This window comes from Octopus sinensis, linkage group LG4 (assembly GCF_006345805.1).
Source record: "Octopus sinensis linkage group LG4, ASM634580v1, whole genome shotgun sequence".
Taxonomy (NCBI): Eukaryota; Metazoa; Mollusca; class Cephalopoda; order Octopoda; family Octopodidae; genus Octopus; species Octopus sinensis.
In genome coordinates this window covers 123,780,170-123,795,848 of record NC_043000.1, presented here as the reverse complement: position 1 = coordinate 123,795,848, position 15,679 = coordinate 123,780,170, and the positions used below count along the sequence as shown (strand labels likewise).

At 35.1% G+C, this 15,679-nt stretch overlaps 1 protein-coding gene across 1 annotated transcript in view; it reads left to right on the top strand.

The window, feature by feature from the left end:
- LOC115210576 overlaps nucleotides 1-12,159 on the top strand; it is a 164,068-nt gene extending 151,909 nt beyond the window's left edge. Inside the window, exons 18-19 of the mRNA XM_036502420.1 lie at nucleotides 8,755-8,898; nucleotides 11,536-12,159. Coding sequence (XP_036358313.1) covers nucleotides 8,755-8,898; nucleotides 11,536-11,660 — 269 coding nt within the window. The 3' untranslated portion in view covers nucleotides 11,661-12,159. The remainder of the gene's footprint in view (nucleotides 1-8,754; nucleotides 8,899-11,535) is intronic.
- Nucleotides 12,160-15,679: the final 3,520 nt, after the last annotated feature.

Genomic DNA, 15,679 nt, shown 5'->3' with positions numbered 1-15,679 from the left:
ATATATATATATATATATATTATATATATATATATATATATATGTATATATATATATATATATGTGTGTGTGTGTATATATATATATATTATATATATATATATATATATATATACACCTGTGCCACCTGCACAGGTGCCAGAGGGGCATGTATATATATACATGCCTGTCTCTCTGTCGGTTATGGCAGTGAGTGTTCCAGTTGATTTGATCAATGGAACAATCTGCTCATTAAATTAATGTACAAGTGGCTAAGCACACCACAGGCATGTATATCCTTAACGTAGTTCTCAGAGATTCAGTGTGACAAAGAATGGAACAAAGTTGGTCCTTTGAATAATAGGTACCACTCATTTTTGCCTGGCAACAAACTGATATATATATATATATATATATATATATATATATATCTAAGCATACATAAATACATATATACACACATGAATACATACATGTGTGAATGCTTCCATATGTTAAGAAAGTTATCAAACCTTAGAAACCATGCTTAAAAAGACATGGAACTTGGGCAGCACTTCAGTAGGCAAGCCCTTGTCGAACTGTCCAACCCATGCCAGTATAGAAAATGGATGTTAAATGGTGATGATGATGATATGCATACAAAACATATACTCACATCCTTGCAACCAACCATCCACCCAATCACTCACTCACCCACCCATCCACCCATCCATCCATCCATCCATCCATACATTTCAAATTTCACTTGATGTCTTATTCAACAAGTGAAGAAAGACTCACTCTCTTGTGTCATATTATGTAATTTAATGAGGAAAGCCTCATTAAAAGCAGGCATGTTTACATTTGTTACAAAAATTATTATGAAAGGAATTTTTTTTGTAATATTTAATTAGGGATAGAACTCTAATCAGATTGTTTAAAGGTTAACAAGACAAATATAATGAACAGATAAGTAGAACTATAAATAAAGTGAAGGTTAAGGAGGGAAAAGAAGTGAAAAAGATGTGTAGGGATTAATGGTTCAACACACACACATATACATATGTACATACACACACACATGCACACGTATACATATGTACATACACACACATAATATATATATATAATATATAACATATTTGTAGTATATAATATATAGTAATATACTTATATGCATGAATCTCTCTCTCTCTCTGCATCTATCTATCTATCTATCTATCTATCTATCTATCTATCTATCTATCTATCTATCTATCTATCTATCTATCTATCTATCTATCTATCTATCAGTCTGTCTATCTATATCTATCTATCTATCTATCTGTCTGTCTGTCTATCTATCTATCTATCTATCTATCTATCTATCTATCTATCATCTATCTATCTATCTATCTATCTATCTATCTATCTAGTTCTTTTTTCCCTTTTACGATCCCTTTTGATCGAAAACCTACGCCACCTTTTTTTTTTTTTTTGCTCCTCCAAAAGAAAAGCTCTACCTTGTAACTTGTCCCATCTGTGTGCTGCCCTGTGTGGCCAATAAAGAAACTTATCTGTATATATATATAGAATAGAATCTTCGTTCAACTCCATTTATTTACTTATACTACACAAATTGCTGCACATTAACCCGGAGTTTCTACCTTTGAATAGGTCACTACACCCTTGTTACTTGGTGAATTTTGCTACCCTGGTAACTGTTTATTGAATTTTCCATGTTAACTGTAAACAAAGGATGATTCATTCATCCATTTATATATATATATATATATATATATATATAATATATATATATATATATATATATATATATATATATATATACATATATACACATGCCTGTCTCTCTGTCGGTTATGGCAATGAGTGCTCCAGTCAATTTGATCAATGGAACAACCTGCTCATGAAATTAATGTGCAAGTGGCTAAGCACACCACCAAATATATACATCGTCATCAGCATCATCATCATCATCGTTTAGCGTCCGTTTGATGATGATGATGATGATGATGATGATGTATATATTTGGTGGTGTGCTTAGCCACTTGCACATTAATTTCATGAGCAGGTTGTTCCATTGATCAAATTGTTTTATTTATTATTTTGCACATTACTTAATCATTGGTATATGTTTTATCTTATATTTAATCTTTCTATAAGATATAATTTTTCTAAATGGTATAATTTAATTTCTTCATTATTGAATTGATAAAATGTGTTTTTTTCTAATTTATATATATTATATATATATATCATATTTTGTGAAATTTGATTTAGTATTTCTAAATTGAATTTTTCCCTGTAAATTTGGAATAATATTCCCTCATATTATTATTATTATCATCATTATTATTATTATTATTATTATTATTTATTATTATTATTATTATTATTATTATTATTATCATTATTATTATTATTATTATTATTATTGAGTGAGAGAGCAGAGCATGCCATCAAAGTGACACTGGGGTAAAATATACGAAGCCCAGTATACCCATCATGACTACCCGTCTGATAAGGGTACACTAGGCACATGCATCACAACCATATGTGCGCGACATGGTGATCTCATATCAAGATAAACAGCACATGACCTTGCCGGTGAAGCCCAGTTAGAATTTTCTTCTGGTCGAGTAACCCATCCTGCTCAAAAGGTCCCTGAATAAGGGTTGTTTAAGGATGTTGAACGAAACACCCATGTTTCCGGAGGTCAATTATTCAAACCCCAAAGAATCCCTCTCAACACATGGCTATGATGCTTCCCCACTACTTCTGCTTGTGGTCAGAGATGCACATATCGTCAGCCATTAAGGGACGTGCTCAACTGGTTATGGTCAAACAACTGACAAGCAAATCTGTGGTATTGAGCAGAATATTTGCTGTAGCCCATCTTTTATACCAAGACAAAACAATGTACATGATAACACTTCCAATCAGTTAAGATCAGAAGCCACGAGGGCCACTGCCTGGTACAGCATCAGGGCATAAATTATTATTATTATTATTATTCTATGTTTGACTTTTGCTTTATATTTGTACAAGTTGGCTCCAAGTCTCACCCAGAGACCTCAAGAGACAACAGGGTTGGAAGTTCATGTTGTTGTTATGCCTAGTGTGCCATATATTTGGGGAGTGGGGATGTTGTACTAATGAATGTCTAAAAAAAAAAAGTTTTTTTTTTTTTTTTTTTTTTTTTAAACCGAAAATTATGGTTGTTTTAAACCTTGAGGTTACATAGAGAGTATTTTGCGTAGGATATGAGCAGTTCCCATGAGCACTATCTTTTGAACTTCTGCCATTTTTGGGTTTCCTGGTATCTGAGTTAGGTAGCTATCAGCCCCTTTTGCTATCATTCCCAGGGCACCTATGACAACAGGTATTGTTTTAGTCTTCAGCTTCCACATTTTGCTGATTTCTATTTCAAGATCTTTATATTTGCTCAGTTTTTGGTAGGTCCTGACAGATACGTTTATATCGATTGGGACAGTCATATCAATGAGGAGGCATGTTCTTTGTTTGAAGTCTTTCAATATGATGTCTGGCCTATTTGCATCTATCTTCCTGTCAGTTTGAATGGTGAAGTTCCAGAGGAGTGAGATGTGGTCATTTTCAAGCACTGGGGGTGGTTTGTGTTCCCACCAGTTTTTCTCATGGGGCAACTCCAGGTTTTTACAGATTACCCAGTGAATATATTGTGCAGCTCTATCGTGCCTGTTGAGATATTCTGTAGGCGCTAGAAGACTGCACTTGGAGACCACATGTCAATGGTTTCATTTTGTTGCTTGCATACACGACACGTTGGACTGCTTCTGATCTTTAATATGTTGGCCTGGTAGTTTCTTGTTGGTAGGCATTGATCTTGAGCTGCTATGATAAACCCCTCTGTTTCAGATTTTAAGCCAGAGGCCATTAGCCATTGATGGGTCAGGGCTTTGTCGATATCTGCATTATTCGCTCTCTTTGGGTATTTGCCGTAGAGAGGTTTTTCTTGCCATTTATTATTCAGAATATCTAAGGCCGCAGTTTTGGCACGGGTTTTCATGCGCCTAGCTTTTTCTGTGCTTGTTTCTTGTATGTCTATCTCTAATTCCGAAATTGGTTGTATTCGGAATTCACTTAGATATTCCTTTGCCTGTTTTGTTACTGAGTATGATGCTTTCTTGTTTTCATGTTTTGAGACAAGTTTTAACATCCAGTCCTCAGAGTTTTTCAGGTAGGTGTCTAGGCCAATTGTAGCAATCTTCATTGTTATTGCCAGTTGCAAAAGACCACGGCCTCCCTCTTTTCTTGGCAGATAGAGTCGTTCTGTATCTGCCTTAGGGTGGTGCATTCTATGCATTGTCAACAGTTTCCTTATTTTTCTGTCGAGCTGACATATTTCAGTAATTGACCAGTTAACAATATTGAAACTGTAAGTCACGACTGGTATAGCTAATGCATTGATTGCTTCGATCCTGTTTCTTGCATTCAGCTCTGTCTTGAGTATTGCTCTCACTCTTCGATAGCATTCTCTCCTGATCCTTTCCTTCATCTCTGAATGCCTTATTCCGTTCCCTTCAATTACCCCTAGGTACTTGTAGCTCTCCGCTGGGTCTAGTTCTTTTATGACATTCTGTTGGTCAAGGTTAACGTTAGATGTTTCTGTCATTTTTCCTTTGATAAAGGTAGCCTTTGCACATTTATCGAGGCCGAATTGCATTCTGATGTCGTCACTGAATTGTTTGACTATCGCTAGTAAGCCCTTGAGTTGTTGATCATTTTTTGCAAAAAGCTTTAAATCATCCATGTAAACGAGATGATTATATTTTTATCAAACATTTTATACCCGTACTGCGCGTCATTGAGCAACTTTGAGAGAGGTATTAAGGATAAACAAAAGAGGAGTGGTGACAGTGAGTCACCCTGGAAAATGCCACACGAAATTTTTACATCACCAGCATTTAGGGATTCACTGTCACTGTTCAGAGTTAGTGTGGTTCTCCATGATCTCATACTTACAGTCAAGAAGTTTCGCAGAGTTGGTGCTATCTTATACATTTCAAGGCATTTCCTAATCCAGCTATGTGGTAGGCTATCAAAAGCCTTTTTATAGTCTATCCAGGCTATTGATAAGTTTTTGTGTCGTTTGTGACAATCTTCTAAGATCATCTTATTGATGAGTAGTTGGTCTTTACAGCCGTAGGATCCACGTTTACATCCTTTCTGTTCATTAGGGAATATGCTGCTGTCTGTTAAAAAACTATAGGTATATTCCGTCAGGACAGATGTTAGAGTTTTGTACATAGTTGTTAAGCAGGTTATGGGTCTATAGTTTTTTGGTTCATTTGTTTCTTCACTTTTTGGAAGCAGGAATGTTAACCCATTAACTAGCCAAGGAGGCATCCTACTAGGGTGTTGCAGAACATCATTGTATAGTTCTGTTAGCAGTTCATGGCTCTCTGGGAAGGCATTCAGCCAGAAGTTAGGAATTTTATCCTTTCCTGGAGACTTCCATTTGCTTGACCTCCTGAGAGCAGATCTTATATCTTCTACCTTGACACCCTCCCACTTTTGCTCTTCTAAGGGGTCCAGTTCTGTAGATATTCTGTCAATCCAGGGGGCCTTTTCGTTGTGTGTTTTTTCTTCTGTGTGTGTTTTTTCTTTCTTCTTCTTCTTCTTCTTATTATTATTATTATTATTATTATTATTATTATTACTATTTTTATTATATATATATATATATATATATACACATAATTAAGTAAAGGGTAACTGTAGATAAAAAATGAATAAATAATTTAAAAAAGCAAAAATAAAAGTAAAAATATTTCTACTTTTTTTTTTTAAAAATATTTTTTATGCCATAATGTTCTTATATGTATGGTGTAAGAAACCAATATTCTTGGCATCTTGAAGGCAGAGAAGTGACAGAATCACTACCGTACTGAGAAAAATGCTTAGCAGCATTTCTTCCACATTTACATTCTGAGTTCAAACCCTGTCAGGGTCGACTACTCCTTTCCTCCTTTCAGGGCCTGTAAGAAAAGTACCAGTGTAAAAGAGATAATGGATTCTTTGATTAAAACTAAAGCAAAATAAATTAACATTCCCAGTCTCTGAAGAAAAGTTAAATGACAACTTCTCTGACAATGTAATAAGCATGTTTCTGATTTGACGAGAGAGGATCATGTTTAGATAATTTAATTGTCTAGACAGGTCTTCGCGTACAGTGGCTGATCAATGAAGGAAAAAAGAAAAGGTAGAAAGAAAGAAAGAAAGGAGAAGACCAAGTATCATAAAACATCACCACCACCACCACCACCAAAACCACCACCACCAAAACACCACCACCACCACCACCACCATCATTGCAACTGTCATCATGTCATTGCAACTGCTTCCGTTGTTGCTGCTGTCTTTGCTGTTGGCATTGACCCTGTCATCATCATCTCATCATCATCATCATCATCATTGATATTGTCTATACTGTTGTTGTTGCCCATGAAATTGTCATCTTTTGAAGCTAAATAAGACAAAATTGCAGCAAGCTATGTAATGATAAGGCGAGAAAGAAAGACAGCAGAGAGTGATAGACAGAAGACAGACAGACAGACACACACACAAATATATATAGACGTGCCATCATGTATATATGTGTGTTTGAGTCTGTCTGTATCTATGTATGTGCGTGTGTGTGTGTGTCTATATATATGTGCATACGAATATACATGCATATGTATCTCTACATTTATTTGTCTGTCTGTCTATCCGCCTGCCTACCTGTCTGTCTACCTATCTTTAAATCTATAGATTAAAACAGAAATGAAGATGCAAATGGTTTGGAAAGATTTGACCATGACATTTAATTTAGATGTATAAATTATAAAATAGTGTATGTAATCTCTAACTGTTTCTAGAATATTCCAGTATTCCAACAGCTGGGTTATTTTAGAAACAGCTGTTAGAGACTATGTATATCTTTTTATCATATAACTAAATTAAATGTCTTTGTCAAGTCTTGCCAAACTGTTTGCCACTTCATTTCTGTTTTAATCTATAAATATTGGCTCAAGGGGAAGCCACTTCTAGCCACTTTAAAAACACAGTTGTGAAACTGCATGTTAAACCGCAGTTGAAACTGGAATTTTAGTGGCATACCAGTTCGAGGACTCAGAGTGCATACCAATCTGTTTGTATTATCCTAATGAAAACTCTGCATAGCTTAGTGACTGGGGTGTTGCATTTATGATCCAGTGACTGTGATTGCGATTCCTAGACCAGGTGGTGCATTGTGATCTTGAGCAAAACACTTCATTTCATGTTGCTCTGTGATCCCTTTGGCACCTGATACATGGCACACAATTCTCCTGTTCAGTCAACGTCAATTTGATGGAGAGAATGAGCTAATGTGTGGCGCAAGCATTTGGTCATTATAAACAAATCATTTGTGCAGGTCATTCGGCAAAAGCTGAATGGTCATTCCTCATCTTTGGTGGGAGAGTCCATCATATACATACATACATACATGCATGCATACATACATACATACATACATACATACATACATACATACACATGTTAAATGATGATGATGACGATGATGATGATGGTGATGATGACAAAGTAAACTATAAAATTCATTCTAGGTCTCACAACTTTGAACATGCACAACTGAAACAGTAGATTCTTTGCACACCACACGCATCTTATATAATGACTATGCAATAAAATAACATAAAACTTACCCACGATAAATAATCTCATTATAATACAAAACAATCCACACAACATACTTCCATATATTAAATATCAGCCTCCATAACATCAATTGTTCACACAACTCACGTTATACATGTATGATACACATTAGGACTTTTGCTATTATATTTCTGTTGAAATACACAGCCTTTATTTAAATTAATTATTGAAAACAAAGAAGAATTTACTAATATAACTTTGTTATTAACAAACTGGTGTTTGGAACACAACTTAATATACAATTTTGATGGAAGCTTTTAATTTAGATCCCTTTAGAGCTGGAAGTTTGTATCAGAGAACCAGAGGTAATCTCAGGAGGGTTGTTATCAAAAGAGTTACTACAAACAATCCATATATCAACATATGAAATACAAATGCAAGTCACTCATCACACACGTTTATTTCCTGATGAAATGGTTCACTCATCACATTTAAATCAATTATGTATTTTTATATATTAAGTAACTGAATGAATGATGTTATTTGTAATTTTAACCAGCTGTAGATCTTAGAATGAAATTACGTAACATCTGAGAAATCTTTGCTTCTATACTATTCTGTATGTGTATGTGTATGTGTGTGTGTGTGTGTGTGTGTGTGTGCGTGTGTGTGCATGCATGTGCATGTGTGTTTAAAAATAATAAAAAGAAAATGTGCTGTTCCTTTTATATTGCTGTTAATTAATTCCAAAGTATATTATTATAATCAGATCACTTCAAAATATAGTTTTGAAAAAGAGATTATTGCAATCAAATTTGTTTCAAATACATTATAATATATTCCAAAGTATTACATCATATCTAAATAAATTACTACAATGCTTGGATCACATATTTGTTGTCTGTGAACTGTCATCTGTTTTCTAAATGACATGCCAGTTTAGCCAATATAATTCCCACCACATTCACAGAAATAGAAAAAGTAGAAAGAAAACACAGTTTTGAAAAGAAAACAAGAAGTAGACTTGGCTTCCTTAATCCTCCAACACTTCATTATAATTAGATCTCATTTACTAATTTAATTGATGTTTCCCGTTTTTTGTGTTTGTTATAGGGTCACTTTGCAATGAGAACCAATTTCGATGTGACAACAAAACATGTATTCCAGTGGAATGGAAATGTGATAAACAATCGGATTGCCAAAATGGCATTGATGAAATGGGTTGTATATACACTTCATTCTCCCTTCTAGGAAATGGTAAGAGAAAATGTTTCTTAACATCACAAAATCACAGAATCAATGGTCTCAACCATGCCCCTCACATAGTAATCAATGGGATTACAATCAAGGGAATTAAGAGGCCAGAAACTGGGGCCAATTAAGTTAGAAATTCTCTGATAACAGCTTCTGACTCTTTCTGGAGGTATGGCAAGGAGTTGAATTCTGCTGTTACTCATAGAGTATTCCAGTAGCAATCCTCTCCGACAAGGGATTGACAAGTCTTCAGTAGCTTCACATGGCTGTCTGAATTGAGTCTAAGTTCCTGTTCAAAGATGTAAGGATGAATTCTGGTGTGCAAATGCCGCCAGAATGCCTCATGTGCCCCTTACTGCTGTCCATTGCAACTGTCCCTGTCATGTCTTACAGTCTTTTCAGTGTTCACAGAGCATTGAGCATCAGTCATGATATCAGCATTTTGATACTCAACATGAATCATCATGGTGCTGGTAACTCTTCCAATATGTGTGTGTGTGTGTGTGCGCGTGTCTTTGTGTTTGAGCTTGTCCTCCCCCCACCACTATTACTTGATAACTGTCCCTGTAACTTAGCAGTACAGCAAAAGAAACCAATAGAACATGTATCAGATTTAAAAATAAGTACTGGTGGTGCCCCAGCCTGGCCACAGTTCAGTGACTGAAACAAGTAAAAGATGAAAGATTCTTTAATGTTTCTTGTATTCTTTCTTTCTTTGATTGCCTTCATACTCTTTACTCTTTACTCTTTTACTTGTTTCAGTCATTTGACTGTGGCCATGCTGGAGCACCGCCTTTAGTTGAGCAAATCGACCCCAGGGCTTATTCTTTGTAAGCCTAGTACTTATTCTATTGGTCTCTTTTGCCGAACTGCTAAGTAACGGGGACGTAAACACACCAACATCATGGGTGGTGGTGGTGGTGACAAACACATACACACAAACACATACACACACATACATACATACCTATATATATATATATATATATATATAATATATATATATATATATATATATATATATATATATATATATATATTAAGTAATTAAGGGTTTAGCAACGATTTGCTTCACCACACACCGAATTTAGAAATAGCAGTCAAAGAGTTATAGCTATTCTTTCTACTAAAAGGGAGATCTCAGTAAAACCGCAGCACTTGAAAGGTAAACACAGACAGGCAAGAGAGAAGGAAATGACGGCAATCTATCATACAATTTTAAGTCACCTACGGACGTACGTTTCGAAATTAAGTTTTAGGAAATCATAAGAATTAGATAATTATGACTTACCCAACTTTTTTTCTCATCAGCGTAGGACACTACAATTATGAATAATTGTATATTAAATTTCGAGATACTAGAAGGCATCATCTCAACTCAGTATCAGAGCGAGCTAAAACCGTTACCAGTATCACCAAATTCGAAATGTGAATGAAAGTTTGTGTCACCAACCCCTTCCCACCAGCGTGTAGCCAAGACAAGATGTTGCGGTCATTTACTGGGATGAATTATGGTTATCAGTAATAATATAGGGTGAAATTAATTAATTTGGAATAATCATTAATTTCACCAAGTAGATTTCGGCATGTAATCTACTTGGTGAAATTAATGATTATTCCAAATATGTATGTATGTATGTATATATATATATATTATATATATATATATATATATATATATATATATATATATATATATATATATATATATATATATTATATATATATATATATATACACACACACCACACACACACACACACACATATATATATATATATTATATATATATATATATATATATATATATATACACATATATACGACAGGCTTCTTTTCATTTTCTGTCTACCAAATCCACTCACAAGGCTTTGGTCAGCCTGCGGCTATAGTAGAAGACACTTGCTCAAGGTGCCATGCAGTGGGAATGAAACGGGAACCATGTGGTTGGTAAGCAAGCTACTTACCACACAGCCACTCCTATGCCTTCATTTTCTTGTTGTTTTCTTTTTGTTGTTGTTTGTCTGTATTTTCTTCCTTTACAGTCTTTTTTCTTTACTTCACATCTTTTTCCTTCTCTTCCAACATCTTCCATTAAAAGTATAAACCAAATAATATCTTTTTTTTTGTTTTAATGTTTCAATTCAAAGTAGATGGAACTATAAATAATAGAATTTTTCTATCCAAGGGGTCTTTTTAACCCAAAATTTACACATTATTTGTAGTTTTATCAAGGTGTTGAGCTGGCAGAATTGTTAGCATGCCAGGCGAAATGCTTAGCAGTATTTCATCTGTCTTTACATTCTGAGTTCAAATTCCACTGAGGTTGATTTTGCCTTTCATCCTTTTGGGGTCGATAAACTAAGTACCAGTTGCATACTGGAGTTGATCTAATCAACTGACCCCTCCCACCAAATTTCAGGCCTTGTGCTTATAGTAGAAAGGATTATTTGTAGCTTTATCTGCTTTGAGTTCAACCATTAAAAAATTGATTTTTGAATTCACGTTCTCTTGAAGTTTCTAAGTTCTGATAACATTAAACTAAATAATATTTACAACCCTTTCTGTCCCCAAATGTCCATCCGGTAATATAAAAAATGTCATATAACTGAAACACTTCTTTTCTTTTATGCATTCCAGGAAGTTGCCTTTCACACCAGTTCCAATGTAGCCAAATAGCAGAGTGCGTGCCATTGTCTTGGAGATGTGACGGCACAAGAGAATGTACTGATGGCAGCGATGAGCTGAGCTGTCCCCAGAAATAAAAGACTTGTCCATCGCACTTGTGTTCTACTATTGTCCACATTACCTCCATGCTATTTCTATGTGTTTTGCAGTTGGCTTGGCTCATGTAAATTGGATGGGAGAACACAGAATGGAATGGAAATGTTGCCAAATATATTACATGGGGACTTGTTAGAATACTGATACATTTGAGATAATAAACTAAAGACAGAAGACAGGAAAACAGAAAATGGCAAAAAATGAAAGATCAGGTGGAGGAGGAGAGGAGGAAGAAGAAAAAAAAGAAGAAGAAGGAGAAGATGTCATTTAGCATGGACTTCAATTCAAATTATGTGCATTCATTAACCATTGAGAAATGACTTCTTTGCTCTTTTCTTTGGACATATCGGATCGATCTTGCTGATCATCACACCGTATTTGGAATTTCTAAGATACTATCCTGTTTTTATTTGATAGAACACAGATGCGCACACATACACGCACACACACACATGCACAACACAAACATACATGCACAAACACACACGTACAGACACACACACACACAACCATTTGCAAACACACGCACAAGTATAAATAGAAAATAACTATTACAAGAAATAGCAGAAAATAATAAATATGAACACATATGTGTGTGCGTGTACACACACACACACACACACACACACACACATAAAAATCTATTTTTCTAATTCTGTGTGTGTAAGTGTATATTTACACACATACATATATCTATCACTCTAACTATCTGTCCATCTTTATCTATCTATCTATCTATCTATCTATCTATCTATCTATCTATCTATCTATCTAGAATGGGTGTATATATATATATATATATAATATATATATATATATTATATATATATATATATATATATATATATATATATATGTATAAGTATATATATATATATTATCTATATATATATAATATATATATATACACACCACACACACACACCACCACACACACACACACACACCACACACCACACACACCACACACACACACACACACACACACACACACTGTTAAAGAAGTAGGTAGGTAGACATATACATAATGAGAAATAAATATATATATAACAAATGAATTAAAGGGTTAATATTTATTAATTCTTATCACAAGCTCTATTGCAACAAATGGAGTCAATTTCGTGGTATTCTATAAGACAAGTATCCATCAATGGGTGATGACTATTGGTTCAGTGAAAGGAAAACAAGAGACTTTGATATTCCTGTGTCTCCTGACATGATTACTGATGTAAATAAAGAAGTACAATCTTTGTTTCCTCAGATTACAGCACTCTCTACAGACATAATAGGAGAGGGGTCCTGAAAGGTTCCTGGCCTTAAGGTTTGGTTGATGGCTCAACCTTCCGAGTTCCTTTTTACATGGCTTAGAAAAACTGAAGGACCACTGCAACAGGTGTGTGAATCTGAGAGGAGAATATGTTGAATAAAATCATAATTAACTGATCCTCCTGTATTTTCTTTTACCCAAAGCCAGGAACTTTTCAGCACTCCCTCATACCTACATATATATTTGTATATGCATGCATATATACATAAGCGTAGAAGTGGCTGTGAGGTAAGTAGCTTGCTTAACAACCACATGGTTCCAGGTTCATTGCTACTGCGTGGCACCTTGGGCAAGTGTCTTCTACTATAGCCCTGGGCTGACCAAAGCCTTGTGAGTGGATTTGGTAGATGGAAACTAAAAGAAGCCCGTCGTATATATGTATATATATATATATATGTATGTGTGTGTGCATATGTTTGTGTGTCTGTGTTTGTCCCTCCCCAACATCGCTTGACAACCGATGCTGGTGTGTTAACATCCCCCATAACTTAGCGGTTCGGCAAACAAGACCGATAGAAAAAGTACTAGGCTTCCAAAGAATAAGTCCTGGGGTAGATTTGCTCGATTAAAGGTGGTACTCCAGCATGGTCACAGTCAAATGACTGAAACAAGTAAAAGTGTAAAGAGTATATACACACATACATATACATATGCATTCACACATATACACATACATGATGGCTGCAACTTGATTTCAAGTAAGGCCACCACTTGATTGTTCACTTAGACACATGCAGCATGGATGTGGCTCTTCATTCCTGCCAGGGATTTACATTCTTTTGTGCAGATGTTGCAATGATGGGCGCCTCCAACAGTCTTTGTTACAGTATTGTTTTGGTGAATCTTCATAGGCAATTTCAACCTGTCTTCTGATGTACATCATTTTCTACATTACCTGCAAGTAGAGATGCCATATAATGCATAGTTAACAACCTGCCTATGTGTGTGGCTACTCTTATGACCTCTAAAGCTCACCCAACATCCATCCATCCATCCATCCATCCATCCATCAATTCCTCAATCCATCCATTCATACATAGCAAGGATATTGCATGCGTATCAGCAGACAAAATATTGGTGGAATGTTCCCATGAACACTTCCATCGTTTGCAAACATAAGAGACTTAATATAGTTGTTTTAGACAGAAAAGTAAAATCTGGTTAAATCACAAATCTACACTAGAGATATAAATGCTTCTTCCCAAATTAGTGTGAGGAGAAAGAAGAATATTTGTTGACAACTGGTTTGAAACTGGAAGTTTCTTTACCTGATTATAAATTCACATTTCATAATTATCCTTTCTACTTTGTCTGTCTTTATGTTCTGAGTTCAAATCTCATTGAGGTCTACTTTGCCATTCCTGCTTTTGGGGTTGTTAAAAGAAGTGCCAGTTGAATGCTGGGGTCGATGTAATTGACCTACCCCACCTCCCCCAAAATTGCTTTTGTAAAAATTTGAAACCAATATTTAAGGTGGCCAATTGGCTGAGTCATTAGTGTGTTGGGCAAAATGCTTAGTGGTATTTTGTCTGCCTTTATGTTCTGAGTTCAAATTCCACTGCAGTCGACTTTGCCTGTCATCCTTCGGGGTCAATAAATTAAGTACCAGTTATGCGCTGGGTTGATGTTAAATGATTTATCCCCACCACCACCCAAATTTGCTGGCCTTGTGCTGAAATTTGAAACCAATAATTGTTCTTTCTACTATAAATACAAGGCCTAACATTTTGGGGGAAGGGCTAGTCAATTACATGAACCCCAGTTTTCAACTGGTACTTATTTTATTGACCCTGAAAGATTAAACGACAAAGGCAGCCTCAGTGGAATTTGAACTCAGAAGGTAAAGAAGGATGCAATGCTTCTAAGCTTTTTGTCCAGCATACTAATGGTTCTGCCAGCTTGCAACCTTTTTTTTTCACACATTAATAATTATATTCACATTAACAATTATAATAATTGTAGGTTCAAATAGGAAGATAATATTTTTTTCAATGCATAAATGCTGACAGAACAGCAGAGACAGGATAAAATCCTTATGGAGCGAAAAAATTTGTCAGCAACCAGTCATGAGACTCAAACCATTTCAACGCTTCTAAAAACAAATTTATGTTTGTTTATATATAACATAATTTGAATTATAATAATTATTATTGCTGGACTTGCTTGAGTAACCTGAAGAAGCTAGGATTTTCAGGCAATGAAAGAAACTGGTTACTATTCTCTTGCAAATGCAATCTGTAAGTGAGAGGCTACAATTAAGCAAGGTTAAGGCAGCGAGCTGGCAGAAATGTTAGTATGCTTGGCGAAATGCTTAGTGATATTTCGTCTGTCATTATGTTCTGAGTTCAAATTCTGCTGAAGTTGACTTTCTCTTTTATCCTTTTGGGGTTGATAAATCAAGTACCAGTTGCATACTGGGGTTGATCTAATCGACTGGCCCCCTCTTTTACTCTTTTACTGCCAAGCAGAAAAAAATAAAATAAAAAGAAGACAAAGGAATTTTTCTAACAACCCAATACATTTGACACATTCAGAGTAAACTTTTATCATTACATGCAATAACAGTGTTATTAAATCTAAGTTTCCTGACACAAACCAGCCAATCCAATGAATGGAAGTGTTTCTTATTCAAAAGCCAAGTAGTCTAACTGACAAATGCTATCATGTGATTCC